Below are 20,672 nucleotides of genomic sequence, written 5' to 3'. Positions count from 1 at the left end.
ACAATTTAATATCTAATATTCAGTGTGGCTTTTGTCAAGGCCAGTCTACTATGTGTCACCTTGTTCGATTTGAAACTTCTATTTGTGATGGTTTTAGTAATAATGAACAAGTGGTGTTGATATTTTTCGACGATGAAGACGCATATGACACCACATGGAAATATGGAATTTTAAAAGACCTTTCTGATATGGGTCAAAGGTTGATTACCAATATTTATGTCTGAATTTTTATCTGATCATCAGTTTAAGGTACAGGTGGGGTTCACTCTTTCCAACTCGTATGAGCACGAAATAAGTGTTCCCCAGGGCAGTATTTATCACCAACTCTGTTTAGCATAAAAATAAATACATGTAGCTTGTCAAAAACCGTAACATCGGGCACAGAGGGCTATTTATACATGGATGAGTTTCTTATACATGTATGTTACTAAGCTGAAAATATGAATAATATTCAACATCAGTTGCAGTTTTCTCTAAATAAAATCGAGAAATGGACAACTGAGAGCGGCTGAAGATTTTCCACGCCTAAAATTGTCAGTACTTCGTCTTGACCCTGACCTGAAATTTTATGGTAAACAAATTAAAATTGTTTGAGAAAGTAAGTTTTTGGGTATAATATTTGATAATAAACTATTGTTTATACCTCATATTAAATTGCTTAAAGTTAAATGTACAAAGGCTCTCGATGTTATTAAGGTCGTGCGTAACACCAATTGGGGTGCTGACCAGTCCATTTTATTAAATCTATATATTTCTCTGGTGAGATCTAAATTGGACTATGGGTCCATCATTTACGGATAGGAAGTCCTACCTAAAAATGTTGGATCTTTTCCTTTTCTACTTTCACAACCCAAATTAAATATTTGATCTACATAAGCATAAAAATCAGATACAAATCCTCTTATAATTCAGCAAAGTTTTGCTGAAATGGAGGCTAATTATATGGATTATGAATTTATATACATGAATAGGGCAAAGGGCTGCGGCTGCGGATATCTTAAAACGGCGCGTCACTTCTCCTCGTCTTTCACCTTCATCTTCTATCTTTTTCTTCCGAGGCCAGGGCTATACTCCTGGCCTTATCACGTTTCGCCCAGAAGGCAGTGATATGCAGTGACTCTCCCTCCTGCCTCGGTCAGGTAGTCATTAGATCTACAGTACAGAAAACTATGTGATACTATAAAGTTTATAATAGCCCTCATGTAAATAAAAACTCTACATGGTTCACAGCACAAACTAATAAAGTCTAATGTGCGATAACCTGTGACAAGGATGACCTCCTATCACAGAGAACATTCAACAACTGTCTTTAAGAGGGCTAACACACTTGGGCTGGAAAAAAAAAAAAAAAAAAAAAAAAAGATAAGAAAAAGATTTGCTATTTCTGTAATAGGCGGCATCTTGTTTTTTAAGACTTATTTTTGGGGGGACTGGTCTGCAGTTGAGAGCTACTAACTAGTAATTACCCAGTGACACATGAAGTATATTTGGGATTTACATGCATCTTACCTTTTTTTTTTTTTAAGAAAAGCAACCCAATTCTTCAACCTTTTCAACCACCATGGGAACCAATATTTTGAAACATTCCTAGAGCACTACTTGTTGGAGAGAAATAATCTCCACAGTTTTATGAAGCCTTCATCTTTAGGGACACAAACAAATCATTTTTGGCTTCATTTTCATAATAAATGTATGCAAAAATTCCACTGGAAAAAGTACTTTAAGGGTCGAAAAGATTGAAGATTTACAGTATCCAAATTCCTCAACCTTTTCACATACAACAGAGCAACTTTCAGTGCAATTTATCAGCATTTCTCCTACGTTGGTTGGATTGGCCAATTTCAGGGCTTCTCAATAACTGTAATTTCATCATTCTGCGCAGAGTAATGCCTTTACAATATTCTTGAATAAACACCTTGCAAACATGTGAAAGGGTTGAAGAATTACAGTATCATAAAAGGATTGTATTACCTGTAGATTATGAATTAAATATGGAATCAGGGTATCCATGCAGTAGTAATAATAAGGGGTGGTTAGCGTGCCAGTGTGGCACAAAGACTCAGGAACCTCTCATCAGTGCAGGTGCTGCGAGTCCAGCTCAACTCATGCTGGCTTCCTCTCCACCTGTACATGGGAACGTCTCCCAGCAACCTGTGTATGGTCTTGGGATTCCCCAGGGCTCTGCTCCTCACATCATATTGCTGGCTGCCGTCATATAAGTGAAATATTCTTGAGTACGGCACAAAAGACCAATCAAATAAATAAATATAATGATTACTGTTCAATATACTGTGAAATGAATTCATAGCAAGTGTTTTTTTTTTGTATTCCTGATTTTGTGTTCTATGGCTTGTAATCTTAACAAATTATGTTACAACTAGAAAATAAAAATTGAAAACATTCAGATTAGACGGTCTGCTATTATGCTGAAATGCGCTAAAAATATTAACAGTGGACAACAGCTTATGAAGTGATTAATGGTATACATGTATGAATTAAGTAATTAATAACAGACAACTGTTACAATTTTGAAAAGATGGAAGAGTACGTCATCTTCTTATGATTGCCCTAATGGCATGAACTAATGAGCAAAAATGTGGGCCCATGTCATAGTACTACTATCACAATGACAGCATGAACTCCTCCTCAAGGCCAGAGCAGGCCCATCAAGTGGTCACCTGACAGTTTCTATCTGACAGATAACAGTGATAACGAACGAGGAATTGTATGGGTTGTAGTTCTTGTCCTTGGTACTTTTCCATCACTGTTACTTTAAGATTTACCTGTAGTTTTCCATAGCTTATGAAGATATAACACTTCAAGTTTTAACATACCGGTACGGAATAAGCTATATTGAGAATGAACTGTTTTTTGGGGTTTTTTTTGTTGTCAACCTTCTTGCGATGATACAGAAGGCAACTGTTGTTTCAACTTTTCACATGTAGTGATTAATGCTTTATTAGACTGTATTGTTTGGCTCACCAACTTGACAGTACATTTTGACACGTGTTGAGTCCGGAATAATTTGGATGATAAAAACACACATCAAATCAGTGCTCTGAAAAGAAATATCCATGCCATGTCCTTGAACTTGAAATTCACAAAGTTTTGTCACTGTGGACCTGTGGAAGTGTTGTTTGATGCTGTTTTCAAGATGCCTCTATAAGCTCTATTTTTATTAATTGCAAGCCGTTAAGGATTTGTGCAGAATGCAGACAAGTGTTTGTTTCTTGTTTCTATTAGGTTTGAGCGTATGGCAGAGGGTCAGCCGTTATTCTGTGACATAACCTGGCACCCAGCGGGAAACCCGAGCTGTACGGAGAAACCCACCAGTTCCACATGCATGGCTGGCACCATGCTCAACTATTGCGGGCTGGAAACCATGCTCCACATGACATGCTGTGGCCAATCAAAAGACGAGATCAGAGCCTGTCTGAAGAAAGCCAAACAGTTGGGAATCAAAAATATTCTAGCGTTACGTGGAGGTGATTTAAACTTTCTGAAGTCATTTCTTCTGGATAGGGTTACAGTTAAGACGAATGTCAGTTACAGTTTTGTGGTAAAGGTTGTCGGTGACCGTTTGGGGTAAAGGGTGGATGCACAAAGTATTTTCATGATCAGTGAGGTAAATGTATATGTGTAGCACTCATTATTCATAGTATCAATTGACTGCTCAGTCAATATGAATTTATCATACTGGCCAAGTGAATAGTTTGTATCGATCAATTATCACGTGCATTTTGTCGTCTGCAGAATTTTTCTTATGTACACACCTGGCCCGCTTTCACAAAACCTCAGAAATAAATTTTTTTATGACTTTTCCTGTAATTCACATCACATTAATAATCTGGACACCTTTTTTATGAAATAAAGTTATGAGAAATATGACTTACCAAGGTTTGTGAAAGTAGCCCCAGTCAATGTTACAATTTCCTTTTATCCAGTCTGTGCATTGCGTTCATAATATGGAAGATATTATTATAGTTAAGGCATTGTAAATTATGTCTGGAACCCTATTCTAAAGTACATCACTATTAAGCAACAATCAACCATAAAATTTGTCCAGCACAGACTGTATCGTGTCCACATGAATGTTTTCGTGATATTTATAGAGTGTGATGTTTTACCTTTAGATCCCCCGGTCGGGGAGGAGGAATGGACGCCCAGTGAGAATGGCCTTAACTATGCCTGCGACCTGGTCAGGCTAATCCGAGAGGAGTATGGGGACTACTTTGTCATAGCTGTTGCAGGTAAGGCCATATGTCACATTTTGTTTCCTGTGCAGATAGTATATTTTCAGGATTTTTACTCAGGGCCACATATAGTTTATAGTTATATAGTTTTTTTTGTTATTTATTTTTTTAATTTTAACACTGAACGTCTGAATGATATTAAGAAAATATATATGCTAAGAAGAAATTACTATTAATTTATGTACGTTCTTTGACGTTTATGGAAGTGGGCTCAGTTTAAAGGGCTGTATGAGAATTTTATGTCTTTATGCATGACATGAAAAAAGTGACCATGGCATAAGTGAAATATTTTTGAGTACATCATGAAACTACAATGAAATAAATAGACAGATAAGTAAATCTATCCCATACCAGGTCCAAGTTACTAGCATCTACTATATTGTTATAAGTTGAATTTTCCTGGCTGAAAGATTTATATTAGTCCATCATATGTCTGTTTTCCCCAGGGTATCCTTCAGGTCATCCAGATTGTGCATCTTACCATGAGGATTTACACCACCTGAAGACAAAAGTGGATGCAGGCGCGGATTTCATCATCACACAACTCTTCTTTAATGCAGAGACTTTCGTACGATTTGCAAAAGACTGCAAAGAGATTGGCATCAACTGTCCTATTTTACCTGGTATCTTACCTATTCAGGTGAGTACGTTTGATGAGTGGGGTCAAAGTATTGAGTCTGACAAATAGGTAGGACTTTCAAAAAGGGCAACATTGTTCCAATCTGTTACCGTTTTTACACCTTCCTACTTTAGATGCATTAATCCTTTGTTAGACACAATGTTTTGTTAGACCGTTACATTTGTGTCAGCTGTTTATTTTTCAGTTTTTCTTATTTAAAACTAATTTAGATTGAATAAATATTGAATTCATCGGCGTTTTGGAATGATGTGTGCAATTGGGTTCCTTATAGACCATTAGGAAAATGGGGGCCTCCGTGGCTCAGTCGGTTAGCGCGCTAGCGCAGCGTAGTGACCCAGAAGCCTCTCACCAATGCGGTCGCTGTGAGTTCAAGACCAGCTCATGCTGGCTTCCTCTCCGGCCGTACGTGGGAAGGTCTGCTAGCAACCTGCGGATGGTCGTGGGTTTCCGCCGGGCTCTGCCCGGTTTCCACCCACCATAATGCTGGCCGCCGTCGTATAAGTGAAATATTCTTGAGTACGGCGTAAAACACCAATCAAAAAAAAAAAAAAAAAAAAAAAAAATCATTAGGATAATGAAAGGAGGAAACTCAGTGGAGCCTGCATGATAGCTTATGGTCACTCCGGCTAGCTGGACTGAGCCCTCCATTAGCTGGCTAGAGCGGCCACAAGCTAGCAGTAAGACGTGGAGAGCTTGTGCTATCTAGCAAGGGCAACTGGGGAGCTTGTGCTAGCTAATGTACGTTCACACTAGCTAGCCTGTAAAATAATGGGAGCTCCCACTAGCATGCAGGGAGCTTATGATAGCTAGTGGCAAACACACGGAGCTTGCACAAGTGAACTGGAAAGCGTGTGCTGGCCAGCTGGAACCTTGTGACAGAAGCATGTGCTGGCAAGCAGGGAGCTTCAGCATGTTTCTGAGTTTTAGAACTAGTATTAGTAGAGATTCAATCAGAGGATTACATTTCTCTCCCAATTTTTTTTTTTTTTTTTGAAAAGTAAAGATATGAAGATGTTGGTAATTAGATGGACGAACCATGTGAAAAAAAGGAAACCAAATATTCCTACTACAGTTACATGTATATTTGATAGAAAGAGCAGACCTGGTGTCCCAAAACTTTGAAGAATTAGGGTAGGTTGTTTGAAGGTTGGATAGCTTATGGGTAGCTTGTGACAGGCTTAAATTTCTGTTAGGAATGTGATAAACCACATAGATGTTAATTATATCATTCGCCTAAGTTCTTGACATATATGTGCATGTAATGTACCAGTTATGGTAATTCGAATCTTCTGCTCACTGCTATACATGTATTAGACACCTGTGTTTATAAAAAAAAAAGCAGACAGGAGATAAATTACTGCATTTTATAAATGTTAATCACGGTTGACCTCGATTCATTTTCATAGATCTGGAGGAAAAAAAAAATATAAAACTAAGAAATACACCTGCTGTTTGTGGCTACATCCATGCTTATCATACACGGAGGGGAATTTAGTTTAAAACCACTTGTGACTTGAGCCAACATTTATGGTACCACTAATGCCTGTGAAGACTGCATGAATGCCCTAAATGACTTGAAATTTCACCCGCAAAAGTGCATATTTAGTGGCAAATAAATAAATAGAGGCACCAAAATACTATTTTTGGTGCTGAAAAAAAAATGCTCCAAGCAAAGCTCCAAACACCTTTCTAAAATCAATAGAACTCTCAGAATCAGGAAAACTTGGCAAGTTAGTCGTGGACATTTTTCATTTAGGGTAAGCAGGGTATGACAAAATAGATGAGATTGTAGGATGTGTCATCTTATGTTCATTCCAGGGCTATCAGTCATTGAGGCACATTGTTAAGCTGTCAAAACTAGAAGTGCCACAGGAAATACTCGATGCCATCAATCCAATCAAAGACAATGATGAAGCTGTACGAAATTTTGGAATTCAACAAGCTGTTAACCTGGCCAAAGGTGTGTTAAATAGCGGCGTTGTGCACGGGTTACATTTCTACACTCTCAACCGAGAAGTTGCCACAATTCAGATTCTAAAACAAATTGGACTGTGGGCAGAAGAGCCAATGAAGCCTTTGCCGTGGAAACCAACAGCCAATTACAACAGGTGTAACGAAGAAGTCCGTCCTATTTTCTGGAGTAATCGTCCTAAGAGCTATGTTTATAGGACCTCTGACTGGGATGACTTTCCAAATGGCAGATGGGGTAATTCGTCATCTGCGTCTTTTGGACAGCTTTCAGACTACTATCTGTTTTACCTCAAATCTCGATCCTCAAAAGAGGACATGTTAAAAATGTGGGGAGAGGAACTGCTGTGTGAAGAAGACGTGTGGGATGTCTTCCACAGGTTCATCACTGGAGAACCTAACAGTAATGGAGTTGTGGTGAGTAAGCTGATCGTTTGCACTAGTTTAAGTAAATTTGCATGTAATATAGTCTTATATTTAAGATTAAGCTGTCGTGTTGAGTCCTATTGAGGGCTTGTGAATGCGGAATAACAATCCAACCTGAACTGAAGTTGGACTTCAGTCGTTACATGCAGTCTGGTGACCGTTAGCAACCTGAACCAACTCCTTAGGACCAGTCGAGTCATGTCTTAAAGCTCCCATGTAGGCCGAGCTTAGAGCACTGCCAAAGTATTGCTGCCTATGTTACCATTTTCTGTTGTTTAAGCCACCCAGTTGAAAAAGAAATAGGATCCAAGTGATTGGATTTATTGGATTGGTGTTTTACGTTGTACTCAAGAATATTTCACTTCCACGATGGTGGTCCGCATTATGGTGGGAGGAAACCAGGCAGAGGACGGGGAAAAACCCACAACCATGTGCAGGTTGCTGACAGACCTTCCCACTTATAGCCGAAGAGGATCCAAGTGACAAAGTTAAAAAAAAAAAACATTGGTTGTTTTGATTTTTTATAATTTAAGTATAATTACGATGACTATGACTTACTAGGTTTTCCTCCGAGGGCAATATATTATAGTGGCGCAAACTAAAACATCCTGGATGGTTCAGTCCTTAATACTAAGCTACCCCTCAAGTGAAGTCTGTGGCAGTTCTGAGATTTTTAAGATTTTTACTTCAAAATTTTAGCCTGATGTTAGGATGGCATGTGTATGCATGACAAGTGTACATTTATAAGGACATGTCTAGTTTTAACCTTCAAGCAATAATGTTGAATTCAGTTCAAGACTTCATCCTGTTTTCATAAATTAATTTCACTTCAGTTTAGTCATTTTTGATGACGTAAGCAAAACAGCGTGATCTAATGCTATTACACAGATTGCAGTGGTCTCATATTAATCAGCCCAGTGCAAGTTCTGTCATTCATTCAAACTAGTCAAAAACAACTTTAAATTTCTGTCCAAATATAGTAAGCCAAATTCAACTGTAGGATTTCTATTTCCCACAGGTCAAGCAGATTCCTTGGGATGATGATGGTCTTTCTCCAGAAACAGTGTTAATTTCTGAGAAACTTGCTTCATTGAACAAGCGGGGTGTCCTCACCATTAACTCTCAACCAGCAGTGAACTGTGCACCATCGAGCGACCCCAATGTGGGATGGGGCTCTGCAAATGGCTATGTGTTCCAAAAGGTATTGACATATGGTGGTGAAAGTTGCATTTGTATAAATATTTCAGACTTGCTTTTATATGTATTAGGTTAATGGATATAGTACATGATGTTTCTTCTTCACACAGAGTATATGATACGGCCTAATAATAAAACTACCAAAATTTTTCTCAACTAAAACATGGCTTTAAACTACAGTTTACAGCGCTAACGTCATTTCCAAATATTTCTTAACCATCGACAGAAAACATGCATAAATTCGAGGGGTTATTAAGAACTATAAAGTTAATATACCTCAAAAAGAAACTTACTAATTTTTTTGACGTATCTTTCTTTTTTTTTCGTTAACGCATAAGCCTACTCTTCACTTAATAGTACGCTTTCATGTATCCTTTGATGTTGGCCATACATGTAGATGCCCACAATGGGTCTTGCAGGCTCCGTACTAAAGCCAGGATGAGGTTATGTGCATACCAGAAACTTCGTGCAATACTCTCGGCGAATTCTTCATTTTTATCATAACACGTACTGTAGTGAGGCCAAAGGACTTCTAGGCATAATATTATTATGGAGTTTTACAATTGGTGAACTTGGTGTGTCTTTCATAAAGCCTTGAATGAGTTACATTGATCCCCATGTAAATCAGACCATCACATATGATAATAGCAGTATTTTTACCAGCATTTCAACATATTTGGGATAAGCTTTCACAAATACTGTAGAAGCACTGTAAAGAAGGCAGTATGTTTATGCGTTTGCTGCCGGATGGAAGCTAATAGACCACGATCAGAAGTTAAGATTTTTTTTTTTCATGTCCCACTCTCATAAATAGTGATAGTAAATCCAGGTAGGATTGTTAATTTAGGATTACTTGTACACTTAGGTCATGCTCTTTGTTCCCAGGCATATTTGGAATTCTTCACAGCCAAAGAAAACATCCGGGTTCTGAAGGAAGTATTACCTGATTACCCTCAGGTCAACTATCACATTATCAGCCACAGTGTAAGTACATGTGCAAGGAAAGGTTTCACACCAATCAGTGCAGTACATAAACTTGATGAGAAACCATACAGAGATTCTCTCGTGCATGGTGTCTCACCTGTAGGGTGGTGGTGTCGTTACAGTAATCAGAAAAATTGAAATAGAGATTGTATTTTACATTTAGATTGTTTTTTTTTAATTTAGATTGTTTTCTAGATTTTAATTGTTTTCTAGAGTGAAATTGTTTTCTAGAGTGATTGTTTTTTAGATTTAAAATAGATTCTTTGGCAGGACTGTAACACAAAGTAGAGATAATAATATTATGTTGCCTTGGTTTAAATAAGAATTTTTTTTAGAAAAATATAATTCTATTTGTTATTTCAGGGTGAAGCAGATTACACAAACTGTGACGACCTCCAGCCGATTGCTGTTACATGGGGTGTGTTCCCAGGGAAGGAAATCATCCAACCAACTGTTGTAGATCCAATATCCTTCAAATTCTGGAAGGTGAGTCCCCTTTACCTGTGGCAATAGATAAAGGTGTGGGAGGTTTGCCATGTAGATATGCCTGGTGAAGAGGAGTCGTTTCCTCTTGGCAGTCTGGTTTCTTCTTAGCAATCTTGTTTCCTCCACCCATAAATCTCATTACCATCCTATATATCATAAGTCAAAAATAAAAATAAAATTTTTTTAAATTCTCTGTTTGGTTTCCTCCCTTCATAGTGCTAGCCACTGTTGTTTAAGTGATATATTCTTGAGTACAGCATACAAAACCAAATAAATAAATAAACAGGAAAAAATTCTTGGCTACGACATTAAACAGAAATTAAATACCGATCATTGTGCATGTTTTTGCATGTTAGTGACACTATTTTGTTCACAGTGGGAAAACCGTAAGTTATACTGCACTGTGCAGTTTTGTCATGAAAAATTATAGTACTGGTGCCAAAAATATGGGAACAAGAAACATTTAGCAAGGCTGGAGGATAGGCTTTTTTCTTCTGCAGATCTTTCTTACTTCTCTCTGTTTCTAGGATGAAGCATTTGGTTTGTGGAAGCAGCAGTGGGGGAAGCTGTACCCAGCCGACTCACCATCTCAGGCCGTGATTGATTACATACATGATAACTACTACCTGGTCAACCTAGTGGATAATGACTTCCCAAAAGAAACGTGTCTCTGGGAAATCGTGGAAAAAATGCTGCTGAAAAAGGAACGATCCAATTCGGCAGAAAACTGAATTAGTGGAAACAGAAAAAAACTAAGGGTGCAAGATGAAAAGAAGCAACGTTCAGGACTTACATGTGATGTGAGGAACTGAGAGTACAAAATCTAATGTTCTGTTCTGAGCATAGACTTTAGTGCTAGGGGTATGTGTATGTTACAGTACCCTTTGGACACTTGCTATACAGCTCCATAATTTTGGAGAAGAACTGACTTTAAGTCTCTTTGAAACTTGTTTACATGGGATTGCTCTATAATGCATCTTCAAGAAAGCATATAATGCTTTGTCTGGTCAAAGATGTAATTCGCACAATTGAGGTTTTGGGACCAGTGCAAGTCATTGGAGAAGTGGGTACTAAAAATCTGGCAAGGATTTATTTTTCTCCCATATTTAGTCTCCATACATGTACATAACTTGTTAATTACCTGTTGTATATAAACATGTACATGTCTATAACATATACATTACGTGTATAATTATACCATTGTAGTCTTTTTTAATAAATTAAGAGACATTGATATCAATATATCTTTCCAGATTTATTATTATTGATAAAGTAAACTGAGCTGGTGGAGTTGAACTCGTTTGATTGTGTGGATGGGATAAAAGTGTTTTGCTTCTGTTTTTTCCCCCGTGTCAATTCTCCCAATCAATTTATCATGCCCCAGGTAACTTTTTGCAAGTTATGTCCTTATTTGTGACATAGAGGGTAGGACAAGTGTGGGCCATAATTTTCACATCATCTGTTCCTCCATGTGTAGTATTCTAGACTGTTTATTGTGTGAATTTCATAGGCTGTCTTGTTTAATTTTACCAACATTATACATATACCCCATTTCTTTGAATTTATAGGACAGGGATAAGCAGTGCTGAGAGCAAATAATTACATTTCTCTCTGTTTTGGGGAAAGTAAAGATACCAATATGTTGTTCATTAGATGTACTAACCATGTGAACAAAAGAAACTAAATATTCCTGCCACCATTACATGTATAGTGGTTAAAAAGAACAGACCAGGTGTCCCAAAAATTAGATGATTGAGGATAGTATTTATAAACAGGGCTTAATTACAACAGTGGACATTCATTCTTGAAACATTCCAAGCCTTACAGCTATAGGTATGGACCTATATGTACGTTTCCCGTGCGTTCTCAGAGGATACCGCATCTACAAACATTTCTTGATACCTAGGCAGGGCCGAATCTCGAGTAAGAACACGGAAATCAACAATCCACATGACCTGACAGGGGTAACGGTATCAATCAAGGGATAACTGTTGGACATTGGCCAGTAGGAGTATTGAGAATCGCCTGATTTTTGCTTAGGAACGGAGGGTTCATCAGCTGTGAAGTTGCATCCACACAACGAAAACGATCTTCACTTCAGCAAGGTGGATTGGAAATTTCTTACAAATACACTTTCTACTGGACCACCAAGTACATAGAAAAACAAAAGAGAATACTCAAGCCCACTCTTTATACCGCCCTCATCACAACTTTGAGCAAACGTCAGTAACACGGAGAAACTATGAACCTGGGTCATATACCCGCCTGCTTGGCTTTGCTTTTGCTGTTATATATAATAAAACTAGTGCTAGAAAATGATAATCAAAATTTTGTGAAATGTTTTCTCATCCTCTGTTGTTGTAAATCGAGCGGTGCATAAAGCTCACGTTGGTACATGTAGAATGATGCCTTACACTAGCCTATCAGACACGGGACAACAGGAATAATTTGTTAGTGGTAATGTTAGCAAAATACTCAAAGCTACACGGTGAGGTACTTCCATAATTCCCATCAACAATGGAGGACAGGGCGAAAATATTCTCAACAGTGTGCAGTAAAATTGCAGCTCTGGCACAGAAACAAATATACACACTCTTCGGTAATAACCAGTTTGACACCTTGCTGAAAGGTTGGCTGCTTCGTCCTGTTGCCGGCAGCCGAGCTGACATTTAATTTTTGTTATTTATTATTTTTATTGTGTGCTGATATAACTACTCACAGGTAGCTTTAATCCTCCTGGTTTGTGTAAACACCAATCAGGCATTCCCTTCGGAGGCGTTCTCAGAAGTACAGATATGCAAACGTGGAGGTGGGTTATATGTCCGAAATATTAGCGTCCGAAATTCTAGAATTACTGTATGGCAGCTGTGAAAAGATATGTCAGTGAAAAGTGCCTCTACAAATCCATTAGATGATACATTTATCAGGTTTGGGGACATTTGGCTGTTGGCGAAATAGTTTTAAAGTGCATTATGCGAGTCTGTTGTATAAAGAGCTATTCAAACCATAAACGCGTACGACTGAGAGGAAAACCCAAAAAGAAGTCTTTCACATCAAATGACGTTGGGGCCTCCGTGGCAGAGGGGGTTAGAACGCCAGAACGGCACAATGGCCCAGGGGCATCTCGCCAGTGGATGGGCGGGATGGTCGTGGGTTCCCCGAGCTCTCCGCGGTTTCCTCCCACCATAATACTGGCCGCCCGTCATTTTAGTGAAATATTTTAGACTACGACGTGAAACACCAATCACACAAATAAATCAGATATAGCAGCGCATAAATAGAGTGTCTGTGTTTCCTTCATAATAGTATACCAAAGGGATAACGTGTGTCTGTTCGTCCACGTGTATGTACTTTGTTGCAACTGAAGTCAAACCGTGCGAACTGCGCCTGGCGTGAATCCCGTGACTCACAGCTAGTAAAAAGATACGTCATTATGGTAAATGCCCTTGGCGTGGCGTTCAGACAGCTTTGTAAAACGGGCCCCACGTAACTATTTCCTAATATATCTAATATGCAGAATTAACTTCAATTAATGCAATTAACTAGGGACATTTCGATCACATTTCTGGTTTCCGTGAAAGACTACAGAATTGTCAATTGCATTTTCACAGCGCACGAGTTTCAAATTGGTACATTGCATTCACATAGGGATCTTGACATCCAGTAGTTATAATTGTGACATTATAGGCCTACATACCTATGCAACACATAGGCAATATTTCTAGTCAATAATAGTAAAACGGCTTGACATTCGTACAGGTGTGTCTAGATACATTTATGAACGTATTCTCATTCATATAGTTTGATTTTGTCTCATTTACACACAAAATGTATACGCCTATAGTGGAATGAGAAGAGAGAGCTGTGGAGTGGAGTAACTCCTGTTTCACACCGTAATTCTCGTAAACTGCTTTACTCGAAATGAGAGTCACCCCACTCCACAACTAGAAAATAGTTCACATAGGATTACCACTTTTCGTCTTTAAAACTGCAATGCAGCTCCAGGAGCGCTGTACATGTATTGGCTGGGCGGGAGCATTGCGTACGGTGGCCGTTTTCCTTTTTTCTTAACTTTTGTAACTTTTTCTTAGGTTTCCACTTGAGTGAAACGTTATCACCCAGGTGAAAAGGTTTTCACCCAGGTGGAAACTCACGTGATATCAAATGCCTCGTTCTGGTCCAAAAATGGCGGAAATGGAAGATGAAATCATTTTGAGGCTTCTTGTATCACGTGAGTTTCCACCTGGGTGAAAACAGGTGAAAAACGTTGCCACCCAGGTGGAAACGGTTCTCACCTTGGTGAAAATGTTTTCAACCGAGTGGAAACCTAAGAAAAGGTTACAAAATTAAGAAAAAAGGAAAATGTCGTATATGGGCCACCGTAATTACGGTCAACATATATTGACGAAAAGGCGCTAAGCCATGATCAGTCATTCCTGCATTCAAACATAGGCCTATCTTGACAGATTAACCAACGTATACAATATCGGTGCAGATTTTTCAAGGTCCTGCATTACAATGTGTACATATCTCGCCTTGTAGCATTTGTTAGATCCCGTGTGTTGTGACGATTTCATTCAACGTCACAAGGGGGTTGTGCAGAGGTTGTTCATCAAACGCCTTCACCACCCAACTTTCTTCAATTTCCTCAAATTCTCTTCATGTAAACAAATATGAACACAGCGTCCATAACCTCTTTCGCTGAGATTCACGATTGTGTCAGATTTCGCTTAACCCTAGGCTAGGGGCTGTATATTCATTAGATGAATGTTGAATTAGATCGCCTTATTGGATGTAGGCCTATATGCACAGTTGCAACCCAAGCGCAACTGAGAGGCACATTTTGTTATCGACGACTTACATACTAGCATGGTACAAGACTTCAATACTGATTTTAGTCATTCACCTATGGGGCTCATGCTTGCGTCTTTCTAACATCATTGAAAGCGGTTGACTGCCTTGTCTTTGCATGATTCCGTCGTAATTTCGTACTTATATACTTTCTTTGTTCTTTTGTGGTTTGTGTTAAACAACGGTTTGAGAACTGGTCTTGTGATTATTGACTTGGAACGCCCAATCTGGCATGCGACTGGTATATACGAATGTCCGTTTCGACGCATAGATTCAATTAATCTAAAACGGAATAGCATTTCACACATTAAATTCAATGACTTACTCTTGTTTTTAATAAAAAATAAATCGGATCGTGCACAATTAATTTTTGTTTTGGACCATGTGTGCATGGATGTTACAAATTTAGTAATCAGTGGTAAAACAATGTCCAAAGTGATATCCTAATCAATAAATTTAGTATCAATGACAATCTCAGTCAGGAATTCCCCAATTGTGTAAGAAAGATTAAAAATGGTATCAATTTTGTGTGATATCCAATCCCTCAAATCAAGTGGGTATAGTTCGCACACTGTGTTTAAACAATGAAAGGTCCATATTTGTATGTGCATAATAACCTCTTGTATAGCAAGAAAAAATTATAAAACATTCTAGTAATACGTATTGCAACTGTTTATATAAACACAGCTATGATATTAAAACTGTTCACTGCTTACACGTTCTATAGCATATACGATCATGCAGACGAGATATGTATATACAGAGGTCTATGCAGGATTTTCTGGAATATTGGCCATCCATAAATGGACCAATATATCGAAATGAATGTCGTCTCTCATGTCATGCAATCGACGCGAGAGGAAACCCTTGTCGTTTTAACAAAAATACAGGTGAGATGTGCCGTCTAGGGAATCCAGTGAACTGGCTGTATTTCCATTTCTGCTTCGTTTATATACGGATTATGTGTACCACCATAGAAGATTGTCTATCTAACGTTTGATGAATGTAAAGGAGCGAGTTCATGAAGTTGATTGTTTTGCAAAATATTCTGCATTAGTCGCATTCATGCTAATGTGTGAATATGCCAATGTGTCCCAGGAATAAGTAAAGGTTTGCTAATAGGGGCGTGCAGTTTGTAGGCCTGTACACTGAGATATGTAGGCCTTCATATCACCTTTGCCGATTTTCAAATACATATGCGTCGTAGATGTTATTCATCAGAAATTCGAATAGTTCTACCAACCGTGCGGTGGTAACCTAAATATGAGTTTGAGCTAAAAAAAAAAATGTCTTGTGAGCTCTGACATTTAAGAATTCATGGCCCGTCTTTTGAAACACCAAAAACATAGAGCTTATAGTAAGACGGCTGATTTAAATCTTGTTGAGGGATCGTACTGTAGACAGTCGAGAAATCATATGTGGATACATATTTGTATTGTATTGGACCTTTCAAATCCAATTCTTCGACCAGTGTATTTAAATTCATTAGTATTTTGTTCAGTTAAATTAAACGTCGAGGTTTACTTTGGACAATTTCTGACATTTACCTCCCTTCATTACGGTCAGAATTTTTTTGAAAATAAACTCAACTTTTAATTAAGTTAATTTAACTAAGTACTCACATGCATTTTACAGCGCAGTTTTTTTTTTTTTTTTGAAAAATGAACAGAATCTTTTCCAAAATGTTTATTTTCCTGCAGAACTTTTGATAACAACGTACGTGAAGAGCTTGATTGCGCATTTTCTGGATCAGCTATATATGAATGTGGTGTGGTATGGTGTTGTGCATGAGTTACCTCCCCTCCAGGCCTAGATTGCGCTGCTGATCGGTTGCTAGAGATGGCGGAATGTACACAGTGCGAGCGACGCTAGCAGACAGCACTTCATCCCTTCTTCAACAACGTATATTTGTAACAGGAACAAACTATTAGAAGAAGCTACTGCGACAAGAAAAGGCAAGTGGTTTAACCTGATGCTGAGTTTTTATTCTTAATATTCCAAGTTCGGCAACTAACCGATAATCTGTGACCCGTGGATATCGTTTGTTGTTGTTTGCAGCATAGGCGTGTGTAACTCGAGCAATGTTGCAACTTAAATAAATTAAATGTTGAAAGATATAAGACAAATTAAGTTATAATGGATGTTCAATCGACCATGCTTACTCTTACACGGGAAGTAATTATAATTTTACTTATTTATTTAATTGATTGGCGTTTTACAACGCCTGTCAGAGAAAACTTACGGCCGTCCGCAGGTTACTGGCAGATCTTCCCACGTATGACTGGAGAGGAACCCAGCATGAGCTGGTGACACCATTGCTGAGAGGCTCTCGGGGCATTGCACGGCACTCGGCCACAAAAGCTTTCTGACAGTTTGAAGTGATTTCTCGAAACCTGTCAAGAAATGTATCATAACAAATTAATGATATATGTATTGTCACTATATAATATGATTGAGGCACTCCAGTTTCCTCCACACATAATAATTATACATCAAATATAAAGATAAAGTATATAATGCATCATGCATGTTTTGAGTGGTACATCCATAATACTTTCTAATGTGTCCTGGCAACAGAAGAACCATATTGTTTGCATGATTTCTTCCAATAAAAGCAACACCTACACCCACAACTGTCACTGGTAGTCTTACATTGTATTCTTACACTTAATGCAAAGAGAAATACCATGTATATGCTTGCATTTTGGTGTTATCTCATCTTTCTGAAGCAACATAAAAAACCAACCATTCTTACAATTTTTAAAACTTTTTACAGCCTTTTTTTTTTCAGTCCCAGTTCATTAAAGTTAAGATATCAGACTAGAAGACACATGCAATCATGTTTTGAGTTGAGCTGCAACACTCAAATTAAGTGTACATACATATTTATAATTATTGTCTTACTATACTGTCATATGTTTCATTGTCATAAAATTTTCTAATTTTGCAGCAATTATGGAAACACAGGAGAGTTTGGTGGGGTCTCAGCAAGACCTTGATAAAATAATGGATGCTGTTGAAGTGACAGGAGAAGAGAACTTTATGACTGATTTCATCGACGAGGATGGGGGAATTATTGACTATGGGGATGAAGATGTGGACCTGGATCTGGAATCTGACATAGAAGAGGACACTGTTGTTGAGTAGGATATTTGTTGTTACTGATTGAGTCAATCAGTACTTGATGAATCTCTTGTTTCAATAAAACATTTACATTTTTTCTCATAAAAGGAGCTTTTATCAAATTAGCGCTGAGTCAGAGTCAGCTGCTGTCGTCGTGATAACATTCATGATTAACCAGTGCTAACTGTTTCTTTCCAAGTTAATTCTGAATCACCTGTTTTGTTAAATGGATGCCCTCTAAAGGTAACAAAATTGTCTCTTTGCATATGTGTGGGCCAGCAGCAAAGATATAGCGATACTTAATTTCAGTAACTTTAATACATTTCTAAGGGCGCATGGAAGTGTGAAGTAAACAGTTCGTAATTTTCAATGATGCGTGTATTTTCTAGCTAAATTGTTTTGATGGAGATACATATATGGCCTACCTATGTTCTCTACAAAGAGGATTTACATCATTTGTTTTCAACTTCAGCCTGCATTATAACTAACAAATATACTTTGCTTGTTTCTGTAGTGACACTGAGTACCCAGCCACTCCCGAGGAGAGAATATCACGTCAGGAACAGCTGCGGATGATTCACTTTAGGGCTTACCTTAATGAGCTAGATGAGAAAGTCAAACACAAGAAATATGTGGCAGACAAAACCAGGTGAGCAGATGAAGCTTATTAATTATTTAAGTTTGTGCTCTAATGATTATGAGGGCATGAATATTATGGTTGTGAAGTTTCTTTTATTTGTGCATAAAAAACCCTGATTGATACTGTCTACTTGGTCCTGTCTCCACAAGGCAATGCTCAGAGAAACTTTCTGGTGTCTGAATGAAGGTTTTATCCTGGTCTTTAAGAGAGAAATTATGAGATATACTAATTAGGTCTCAGTCATCATCCTCATTTGGCCACCCGATGAATAATGAAGAGTGCACAGGACACCTAAACACCCTCCCATTAAAAAGCTGTGGCACCATGAAATGAAACTGGATAATTTTTTTGCTATTTTTATGATGATGATAAAGAGGTTTCAGCGATTACTCCCATTTTTCGACCCTTTTGCATATTTGGAAGATATTTTTTCCAACATATATTCTCATGTCATTATTTTGTGTATTTTTAAAATTATACTTTATAATTCCTGAAACTGGCCAACCCAACCAATGTATTTTTATTTTCAAAATCAAATCAAAAAGAAAAAGCCTGCAATTCATTGAAAGTTACCCTTTCATATGTGAAATGGCTGAGGAATTAGGGTACATGTACCTATAGAAATTTGGTATCACATGTTTAATGATAGTATATCTCTCCTCTGCCTTCGTTAATTAATTCATTCTCATTTTCTGATGTGAATGCACCACTTTGTATATAAATGTTGAACACTATAATTCCTTGATGTTTGTCATAAATTTGATGTGCAGTGATTAACTTCAGGGATTTTCAAAAAAAAACATATATATCTATATATATATATAATTAAGGTAATTTACACAAATTGCGGAAATCTGTGTAAATATCTGTACCATTTGGTAGATGTTTAACATGTACGAGAGTGTTAAAGAAAGATGGTAATACATACATCTGTTTGTACAGGGAGGAGCTGAAGAAATGCAAGGAGCGTATAGAGCAGCTTGAAGAGGAGAGAGACCAGGTGTTTAAGGATACACAGAACGCAGAGGCGGAACAAAATACGTAAGCTACATGTGCTATAAAGCTTCTGGATGAAATACAGTGTCCATAGTTTTGTTATTTTATTGGAGAGACAGCATGTATTGGTATCGACATTGTGCTTTGTGTCAGCATCATGAAGCTGAAATGTATAAATTGTTAAAATATGAACATGTGTACAACATATTTGTTTCTTTTACCAGGGCTGCCTTGTTTCGCCTGAGGTCATATCATGAGCGAGTTTGTGAGGAATTAGACACAGAACAAGACTTGGCTGTGAGAATAAAGTCTGCCTTGGTTCAGTCTGAGTGAGTTGTCATAAGCATATGTTTGTAGGGATTTCATGTGCCAGCTACATTATACATTTTGTTCTAGAGATGTATCTTTCAAGTAAATGCTCATTTAACACTTTATATGTAAATGTTGATTTAACACTTTGTATGTAAATGCTGATTTAACACTTTGTACTTAAGTGCTCATTTAACACCATTTGTATAAGGGGACCATGCCTGTCGGGTCTGCTGTTCTTTTCAATTGCATTTCTCGTATACTTAGCTGGAGTGAAGTGGTTTCACCTGGTATTCACCAGCACTTCAAAACCAGCTCTGCACACTGGACTGCTTTGGTTACACAATGGTGATATATGTGCACATATAAATCCAGACATTATTTGGCCATCAAAAATGTTATTCATGAGGAAGAATCTCAGGCTGCTGATTTGATTGATGGATTACAGCTTGTGGACAATGAAAAAATGAAGCATATTTGTCTGTTTGTTTATATACAAGGAGAAAATGTTGCCCCAGTCCTAAATATGGATGGACAATTTGAGCTTCATGACATTTAAAGAGGCTAGTTTTTAAATTTTGTTTAGAATTTTTATGGAGTGAATTTTGAGGATGCCAGTATTGAATTGCCCCCAGAAAGTCCAACAAGTCCAGATGCAAGATGAGCCATCAGGCAGAAGAATCACACATTGATACATCAGTTAACAAAAAAAAAACAAAAAAAAAACTTAAAATAGATTACTGACTTTTCTTGATGTGAAGTATGAAACATTTGGTATGTGTATTGTGTTTGGTAAAAA

The 20,672-nt window shown here is 37.8% G+C and overlaps 2 protein-coding genes across 4 annotated transcripts in view; both read left to right on the top strand.

Moving 5' to 3' along the window:
* Positions 1–11,147, top strand: part of LOC135475130 (methylenetetrahydrofolate reductase (NADPH)-like) — a 76,635-nt gene extending 65,488 nt beyond the window's left edge. For all 3 annotated transcript variants that reach the window (XM_064754892.1, XM_064754891.1, XM_064754890.1), the window contains 8 exons: positions 3,244–3,485; positions 4,134–4,250; positions 4,700–4,893; positions 6,712–7,278; positions 8,306–8,488; positions 9,370–9,468; positions 9,832–9,954; positions 10,482–11,147. In XM_064754892.1, coding sequence (XP_064610962.1) covers positions 3,244–3,485; positions 4,134–4,250; positions 4,700–4,893; positions 6,712–7,278; positions 8,306–8,488; positions 9,370–9,468; positions 9,832–9,954; positions 10,482–10,685 — 1,729 coding nt within the window. In that variant the 3' untranslated portion in view covers positions 10,686–11,147. The remainder of the gene's footprint in view (positions 1–3,243; positions 3,486–4,133; positions 4,251–4,699; positions 4,894–6,711; positions 7,279–8,305; positions 8,489–9,369; positions 9,469–9,831; positions 9,955–10,481) is intronic.
* Positions 11,148–17,759: 6,612 nt separating this feature from the next.
* LOC135475770 (cilia- and flagella-associated protein 74-like) overlaps positions 17,760–20,672 on the top strand; it is a 42,776-nt gene continuing 39,863 nt past the window's right edge. Inside the window, 4 exon segments of the mRNA XM_064755709.1 lie at positions 17,760–17,948; positions 18,443–18,577; positions 19,511–19,609; positions 19,789–19,893. Of these exon segments, the coding sequence (XP_064611779.1) occupies positions 17,761–17,948; positions 18,443–18,577; positions 19,511–19,609; positions 19,789–19,893 (527 nt within the window). The 5' untranslated portion in view covers position 17,760.

This window comes from Liolophura sinensis, chromosome 9 (genome assembly GCF_032854445.1).
Source record: "Liolophura sinensis isolate JHLJ2023 chromosome 9, CUHK_Ljap_v2, whole genome shotgun sequence".
Taxonomy (NCBI): domain Eukaryota; kingdom Metazoa; phylum Mollusca; class Polyplacophora; order Chitonida; family Chitonidae; genus Liolophura; species Liolophura sinensis.
Note: the sequence above shows the minus strand (reverse complement) of the source record. Positions and strands in the feature narration are given on the sequence as shown.